Genomic DNA, 8,823 nt, shown 5'->3' on the forward strand with positions numbered 1-8,823 from the left:
TCCGTCGCTGTCATCTGAATTTGCAGGTGCTACTACAGAAGAAACATGTTCATTACAACTGCTGAGTTAATCTACCATTACACATTCTAAATATCCAAACTTTACTACATGGTCTTAATAGTTTGGCCTAAAATACGCATCAAAAGCTCCTACTTTGTTTGAGCAGCTATTTGTGGATCAGTACTCCTCCCAAGATTGCAGCAATTTTATGGGTTTTCCCATCTCAACTCCCCAGCAAATACAGTTCCCCAGCAAAAAACTCACCTAGAGAAAACACTGTAGTAAATAATTGTCTGACATCTATAGTTAACTTTGAAAAGACTCACAAGTGACTACATATTTAAATATATGCTTAAGCATTCTGATGATCAGTGACAAATGCTGAAGTTACCCTCTCCTTTGTGCAATCAACCAGCTTGTAGAAAAAGTTCTACTTGTTAGTCAGCCATGTTTGATTTCAGAGCCTGTGAAATCCAAAAACCTATAAGATAGATAAACACTCCTCTGCACTGTAGTACTGCCTTCTTATTTGCCTTCAGTCCTATTTATCCTGAAACATGCACACTTCTCTAGAGAGGTTAGGTTGGGACTTAGTACTGGTCATAAACTTATGACTACTTGAATAATGTGACAGGAGAATTTGTGGCACAAAAAAGGGCAGTAAGCAAAGCAAATCATTAAAGACCTTCCTCTTAGTGCCTGTTAGCACTGCTGCAGGCTCTAGGCTGAAGCTCTTACTGTTAGTGAACGGAGCAGTGGAGAGGTGCCCAGATGGGGACTGGTGAGGCAGTTATCACTGGGTCTTACTGGAGCCCACATGCCTACTGAAGCCAGCCCTGTGCTGCGTCTTGGGGGAAATATGGCTCTGGGGGTGTAATTGCCTGCCTCCACCCATGAATGCCTGCTGGAACCCCGACCAGCACCTGGTTGCTCTGGTGAAGAGCACAAGAGCTTGAAATGCTGGGACAGAACATGGTTTGTTGTTTTTCTGTTTCATCAGAAGTGAGAAAGGTGATGATTGCCTAAAATCATTGTAGTTTATCAATCTAAGATGCACCAAGATTAATAAAGTATTTAGTATGGGAAAAGAAGGTTCATAAACATATTCCAAAAATTGCATCAGCCTGCTTCTGAACATTTGGGAACTAATCATTTATTTTAAACATTCAAACTGAAGCAGACACAGACATCTTCGAAAACATTAACAACAAACCTTCTGGGATGTCTGTTGCACCTCCATTTCCACATTTTGCACTTCCATCTCTTTCTTCCATATACTTTTGTCTTTTCTTTTCCTCTGCTTTTTGCCTGATTGCTGCTAGAGCATCGATGCTATCTTGGATTTTTTTTCTCTCTCTGGTTTCCCATTTTTCCCTTTCTGCTCTCTCAGCTTCAAGCCCTCCAACAGCCCAGGCTTCTGCACAGGCTCTAATGAAAATGCAAAAGCTCACTGTAATATAGCTATAAAACCCCATCTTTATAATGAAAGAGAAATTTAAAATAGCTTGCAACAGCATAAAATAGCTGCAACAGAAACAAAAATGCATACAGCAATGACAATCCCTTACACAACAGGGATGCACGTATATTGTATCTTGTATGTGAAACTGCAACAAAAGAAACAGATACCCAACTGCTGGTGATTACACCACCAGAGATCTGCCAGGAGTGCTGATCTTGGCTCTGCTTTTCCAGACACTTGTTCAGTTTCTGTTGCAAACAGGATTTGCCTCTGGCCTATAGACTTTGTGTAAAACAATTCTGTTCAAGAATTCTCTCTTGTGAAAAAATACATGTTTTTTTCTAAGTGTGTTAGATGTAGAACTCGTAGTAGAATACTTGTCTTCCAAGTCACCCACCCTCACTAAATTATACTAGTCAGTCTTCCTTCCATGACAATATTGACAAAACATGGATGAATGCTCATTAGCATTTGAGCTTTAGTTCTGAGTAAGGAAGATGGCTCTGTTTCTTACCTATCCTTTGGGAAAACTGGTCTGTCATCCAGGTATGTTAGTTGTTTTAGTCGAACAATAAGTGTTTTTCTATAATTAGCAATTTTCTTTGTCACTTGGTTTCCCATCAAATTCAGCACATGCTAGAGAAACAAGGGAAACAAATTTTTAAAGTTGAGCAGCAAAAAAAAACCCAATCTCGATATGCACTTTCCCTATCATTTCAAAACCAAGAAGTAAATAAAACATCCTGGGTGTTACAGGTAATCTACAAAAAAAACCACCAAAACAACCCACCACCAAATAATGCATAATAACATTTCTTTTAGACCGATACCTGTTGTGCACTGGACTACATGACAAAAGCATTTAATGGGATTCGCCCATACACATCATACAAACCCTCAGCTATATTCTGCTTACCAAATTAGGCATGGTCTCCAGAATAGTTATAATATTTGGATCACTTAGATTGTTGTGGGAAAGATCGAGAACAGAAATACTTGGGCATTCTTGCAAGTGCTGTATGTCTTCCACCGTTTGTAACTTATTGTGAGCGATCTGCAGAGTCTGCAGGACTTTCAGACAAGCTGTCAGACAATGAAAGGGAAGGTGAGAGTCATTGCTTCACAGAGGATTTTCTGCAGCAAGTAGAAAACCTCATTGTCAAAATAATTGTTTCTGTTGAATTGGGAGCTTTATTTCTAAGTAAGTTTGTTATTCTACTACATATGGTTTTTGGTTAGACCTCCAAAGCTGCTGTCTTCACCCCAGGAAAAATAGTTGTTTGGTTTTAGGATGGTGAGGTTTTTTTTTTAATTCACATTTCAAACTAGTGAGTTACACAAAAGCAAGAGCTTGTGTTTCAAATTACTCCCCATATACACACATGATAATGTAGAGGAGTTCTTTTTTATTCTCTGCTGAAGATGGAATAAATCCTTTAAGAGACATAAAAGATTTGGTAATCACGTCTGCAACTGCCAAAGCACATCTGAACTGTAAAGTAAGTGGTGAAAACTGGATCGTCAGCCTGTCTGCAACTCAGATAAGTACTGAGATGGTATTAAGAAGTGAGGAAAAACGACTTAATTGTCCTAGGTACCCACGTGAAAGTAATTAGTATGTCTTTTCTGTTTTCTCATCTATTTAAATTGCAAAATATATAGGTTTCACTCTTCAGTAGAATCCTTGTGGAGTTTGGTATGCGGTATTGTGCAAAATTTTAACATGAATAAAAAAACTGTTGAAACTAGTGCCACTAATAATAGCTTAGCTTAGTCAAAGCTTAGGAATATGGACTCATTAGAGGTTAAAACATTTTGCATCAACAGTTCTTACAGAGATTCTCAATGGTCTTAACGTAGTTGTTACTGATATTGAGGGAATCCAGCTTTTGTAAGGAGTCAAGGTTTTCAATTCTGCTAATTAAATTGAGTTGCAAGTAGAGGCAACGCAACTCTGTCAGAGCCTCCAAATTCTCGATTTTTGTTAAGCCATTGCATTCCAGCCATAAACACTTCAATCCAGTATACTCTTCAAGATTTTCCAGGCGGTCAAATCCTGCAGAAAAAGATGTTTTAAAATTAAATTGCATTGGCTGAAAACAAGAGTAGAAATTTACACGAGTAAATTTCACGAAACCAGTGCTGCTGAAACAGCCTGTGGGAACAACTCAAGTCACTGCAATACTTCCACTGAGTTAATGGTCCAGTATCTGACCCATAAAGGGCACAAACATAGAGGTATCTCTTCTGGTCTGCATCTCGTGCGGGCCTTTAGATGCTCAAATAATACATACTGAGAAAATAGCAAAAACAAGGCCAAAGGTAGAACATAGATCTAGCATGTCCTACTTATTTAAAACAATTCTTATACTAAGCTGAACCTGCTCAGAGATCACAAGAGGATGATTGATGTCCAGTCTAGCAGCTTCTTTTCCTTTCAGTAGTATTTGAGAACATGCAGCAAGCCTTTACTGTTCGTTTCCTTCCTGACCATTTTTATTTGGCAGTAAAAAAGTCCCCAAAGCTGGAAAACAGCTCCTTTATACAAACACATTTAAGAAGAAATACATATATTTCCCTCTGAATGCAACCTAGACCAGTATTTTAAGATATTTGTCAAAGGCTACTGTTTTGGGGAGAAAAAAAAAGAAGTGTCCCTTGGTTCCTATTGATGCTTTGAATGACTTCACAAAGTGAATTAAGTCTATAATCAGTTCACTTTTCTACCTTCGTATTCAGTCATTTTGTTTCATAATTTCATTATTATATATAAAATTAAATTATTTTTCTAATATAAAAGAATTAGATACCTTATTTCAGTGAGCCATAAAATAGATTCTCTGCTAAAAAATTACTTAGAATGATAAATCTTAAGTCATGTCCACATCTTACCTTTATAATGCAAGTAAAGCGTATCATTTAAGTATGGGGTCAAGTATAATTTCTGCTGTTTACAGATGTCTCGCAGAATCTTTTTTGTCATTCTAAAGTAATAATGGGAAGCAGAAGCAAAACAAAAAATGTATTTCAGTGCACATTCTGAAACCTTTGGGGTTTTTAACGGATTTCAATGCAACACCGTTAATAGTTCTTTTATGCAAGAGAAATAGCTACAGCTTTCAAGACGATACTCCAAATAAAAAAGCTGTGGTTTTTCTAGAGTGGCTTTCCATTTCTACCTGTTTGAAGTGAGTTACCCAGCTCTTCTGCTAAAAACCAGAGAGTACATAGGAAAGCGGGCAGGGAACTAGAGAGTCCATCTTCTTGGAAAAGAGCAGCATGATTCTATGTTGGATTCTGGCTCCTTCCTCTTCAATGCTTTCCTCCATTTCTTGCTGCTCTGGTGCAGGCCCTTTGGTGGCATAGCCAATACGCAACATTTTTCTCGGACTAGAAAAACCAATAGTTATCAACCTCACATTTTAATGAAATGCCCACTCTGAAATAGCACTCAAGACAGTTTTAATATACAACTGTGATTGGCTAGGAATGCCACAGAAAGAAAATGAATAATACTTCTAAATTCCATATTAACAAATTGAACTTTGCATTTTTGGTCATAAGTATTTGTAAGCCTAAGGTCTGTAACAGTAAGATTTTCTTGGCATTAAGATATTTTCAAAATAACAAAAAAAAACTTTTAAGAAAGGCAGTGAAGTTAAACCTTTCATAATGAATTTGCTTTTAGGTTTATTTACCCATGACACTAAAAATCTCAATATTGCTGAAGAACAAAACTGTAATACAGTCAACTAGTCAATAAAGTTCCTGGGGCAATATAAAATATGGTTGTCAGCCAAACATGCCCAACATAAATCTCTGGAGGAATGAAAGATTTATTAACTGTGAGCAAAATCTTTAAATAGATACTGTTTTCTTGTACTGTCAGCCCAGGTCCATTATTGTATGCTAGCTACTTGCAGTATATCCCATTGTTTTTCATTGGGCTATTTATAGTGGCATTTAATCAAATTATTAGCATCCTCAAGCAATTCATAGAATGATAAAAAGCGTTCCTTCAAAACACTATCTCATATGCAGTGATTGCTCTCTGCCATCATTCTTCATAAGAACTTAATTCTGAATTGTGCCAGGCTGATTAGCCTGGGATAATGAAGTTTTCTATGTAAGTACAGTCCAATCTACCTGCTGATAAACTCAGTGACAGTCTTTCCCTCGACTTTAGAGGACTGTAACTGTCTCTAATAGAACAGCTATGTTAAAGTTAGCAGCAACATAAGCTTTGGGAAGTTTCATCAACACGTAAGCTGGTACAGGAATATTCATTGTTCCTTATATATCACTCTGTAACTAGCCCACATGACCAGACTTTTAACAATGTTATTAAATAGTACCAAATATAGGGTTTAATTTTATTATTTGCTTACAATGTGCTTAATCACAGAAACACGAGAATAATCCCATTTCATAACTATTAATGAACAGCCATTGCAGCATACGCTGGTTTATGCTGGACCAAAATCAGAGCCAGAGCTTACAAAGGAGCTCTGTCTTATTGCTAACCATCTGAGGTACCTCTTGGTCTCCTCTGCTAAAAGCTATCTTGACAACTGCAATATTTACATTGTGATGAATTAATACAGTGCATTGTTTGAACTGATGCTGAGAAATGGTCACATCTACTGACAAAAGACTCCCACAAGTTTGCACAATTTTCTCCAGATCTAATAAGTAGACTACATCATGTAGTTAGAATGTAGTTTGCTACTGTAGGCATAAAAAAAAAAGAAAAAAGCTGTACAGATGCTGGAAATACCACCAGTTCCTGATGTATTGATTATTCTCAAGTTCATCTTCAAAATTATTCTCCTGAATTAACATTAAATGTAGGATAGCAAAACTCCCATTGACTTCAATGATGCCAAGATTTAAATAAAAACCATCCACAAACAATGTGTTACCTTACGCAGCCCCTCTTTTCTTCCGTCTTTGGACTGAATGAGCTGGTTACTGATTTGCGATCACCCTCTGACTTTTGTTCGTTCTGTCGATCTGCTCTGGACATACAGCTGATGGCTTTCTCTTGAGTTTTAACATCTTTGTAAGTAAGAAAACAAGTTGCAGTTTAACAGCATGGGTGGGGAAAACTGGCATGTTGGCAATTACTTGAGAGAAATATTGAAGAGTGAATATGAATTTCAAGAAAATAAGTGTTCTAACAAAGATTTTTTCAAACATTTGTAATGAAAGGAAACTTAACTTTTTTAGAACGTAAGATAGTAAATTAACAGTAGCAAAATAAATTGTTGAAATTTGCATTATTTTTTTTTTTTAGATCTGGAAGGCAGGTAGTACCCACTAGTCTCGAGATTATTATAATGTATAGTGACAATAAAGTACTGGCACCAATGTTCTTATGGTCTTAGACAGCTACTATATATTATATTTAATAATAATTTCAGTTTAACAAGATGGCTAACTTTGCATGCAAAGAGATTACAGTAATGGTGTATCTGAGTCATCTCAAGCACGGTTTGTTAGTCTATCTCCTCTACATATTTACCCTTTTGCACTCTTTGGTAGGTGTCTCCGGTGCTATACTCATTCAAGCTGTCTTTAGACTGCCTTTGATTAATTGCATTTTCAATATTCTTCTTTTCAGATTCTTGCTCTGCACCTTCTAGTTGCATTTGTAGTCCATATGCTTAAAAAGAAACATTGCAAACAAGATGATTGTACCATCCCATTTAAATATGATTGTAATTAAAACATTAAGAGGTCAGGCTAGCTGTATGATTGCAACACAGGAAAAGGTATCTCTCCAGCAAGAAGAAAATTAAACAGAAAAAAAAAGCACAAGAATATAGCAATTGAGTAAGCCTCAGTTACGGCAAGATTTTCAGTGGCTTCAGTGGGAGAAAGAATAAACTTACCTTGCATCTAGATGAGTAATGACAGACTTGATTTCTAGGCTTTATGTTCAATCAAGTTCCCTAAATTCATGCCAGCTGGAAGGGCTCACCTGTGTTGACAGAATTGCCTTTATTTTCTGTTTGGGTAGCTTTGTTACTGGTGTCATTCACAGGCTCTTCTAACACCTCCTGCGCAGTAACCTTCCCTCCAAGGCCTTTGTCCGAGTCTCCATTTTGTGACAGCATTTTAAGATGTATGATTTAGACAAACATCAGCCAAGTCAGTATTTGACTTACAATCCAACTTCCAGACAAAATGTGTAAAGGCTTTAGGAGGAGAACCTGTCACAGATAAAAAGACCGTATGAGTAAACGATGAAGCCAGCTTGGAGCTAGCAACCTGAGGCTATTCACTGGGGAGACACTGGAAGGCAGAGAGAGCACATCTCAAATTCTCCCCACCGCTGATCTCGCTCAGAGCAGAGAGGACTGCGGCCAAGCAGCCTCCCAAAAACAGAGCAAGGCACTTTTTCCCCTTTTGAAGCTGGCATGCTAAGGATGCAGCAACGGCTGCAGCAACAGCCTGTCCCCTGCCCCACTGCAAGCCAAGTGGGCTCCCGAGGGGAGCTGTCATCTCCTCACAAGGACTGTGGATGCTGTTATGTTTCAGCCCTGCACTTTTTGCTGCTGTCGCCTGGGAGCTCTCTAGATAAGACTCCTGTCCTAGAGCACGCTGCTATATCCCAAGCACAAATCCAGCCTGCACCGAGAATGGATGGAGAGCAGCCCTGAGGAGAAGGATGGGGGGGGGTCAGCGGATGAGAAGCGCAATGTGAGCCAGCAATGTGTGCCTGCAGCCCAGAAAGCCACCGGCATCCTGGGCTGCATCAAAAGAAGCATGGCCAGCAGAGCAGGGAGGGGGGGCATTCTGCCCCTCTGCTCCACTCTCGGGACATTCCACCTGGAATATTGCATCCAGCTCTGGAGTCCCCAAGATCAGAAGGACATGGACCTGTTGGAGCAAGTCCAGAGGAGGCCATGAAGATGGGCTGAAGCACCTCTGCTGGGAGGACAGGCTGAGAGAGTTGAGGTTGGAGAAGAGAAGGTTCCAGGGATACCTTTAGCCCCTTCCAGTACCTAAAGGTGGCCTACAAGAAATATGGGGGCTCTTTATCAGGGAGTGGAGCAATAGGGTGAGGGATAACAGTTTTAAAACGAAAGAGGGGAGATTGAGATGAGATATTGGGAAGAAATTGTTGAGTGTGAGGGTGGTGATCCCCTGGGGCAGGTTGCCCCGAGACGCTGTGGCTGCCCCATCCCTGGAGGTGTTCAAGGCCAGGTTGGACGGGGCTTGGAGCAACCTGGGCTGGGGGGAGGTCCCTTCCAACCCAAACCATTCTATGAGCCTACGATATCTCCCGTTAAACCTCCAGCTCCCTTTACCTGACCCGACACCGGGGCCGGGCTGAGTGTTCGAACCCAGGCCCC

The 8,823-nt window shown here is 39.4% G+C and overlaps 2 protein-coding genes across 2 annotated transcripts in view; one reads left to right on the top strand and one right to left on the bottom strand.

Moving 5' to 3' along the window:
• Positions 1-7,581, bottom strand: part of DNAAF1 (dynein, axonemal, assembly factor 1) — a 13,273-nt gene extending 5,692 nt beyond the window's left edge. The window contains exons 1-9 of the mRNA XM_009889561.1: positions 7,446-7,581; positions 6,987-7,127; positions 6,385-6,520; positions 4,355-4,446; positions 3,297-3,518; positions 2,379-2,545; positions 1,977-2,098; positions 1,214-1,428; positions 1-32 (exon numbers count right to left, since the gene is read on the bottom strand). The exon at positions 1-32 is cut by the window's left edge and continues 220 nt beyond it. Of these exons, the coding sequence (XP_009887863.1) occupies positions 1-32; positions 1,214-1,428; positions 1,977-2,098; positions 2,379-2,545; positions 3,297-3,518; positions 4,355-4,446; positions 6,385-6,520; positions 6,987-7,127; positions 7,446-7,581 (1,263 nt within the window). The remainder of the gene's footprint in view (positions 33-1,213; positions 1,429-1,976; positions 2,099-2,378; positions 2,546-3,296; positions 3,519-4,354; positions 4,447-6,384; positions 6,521-6,986; positions 7,128-7,445) is intronic.
• A 529-nt stretch (positions 7,582-8,110) lies between these two features.
• Positions 8,111-8,823, top strand: part of HSDL1 (hydroxysteroid dehydrogenase like 1) — an 8,997-nt gene continuing 8,284 nt past the window's right edge. The window contains exon 1 of the mRNA XM_009889572.1: positions 8,111-8,167. Coding sequence (XP_009887874.1) covers positions 8,111-8,167 — 57 coding nt within the window. The remainder of the gene's footprint in view (positions 8,168-8,823) is intronic.

The sequence above is a fragment of the Charadrius vociferus genome, unplaced genomic scaffold (assembly GCF_000708025.1).
Source record: "Charadrius vociferus isolate BGI_N301 unplaced genomic scaffold, ASM70802v2 scaffold1061, whole genome shotgun sequence".
Lineage (NCBI taxonomy): Eukaryota > Metazoa > Chordata > Aves > Charadriiformes > Charadriidae > Charadrius > Charadrius vociferus.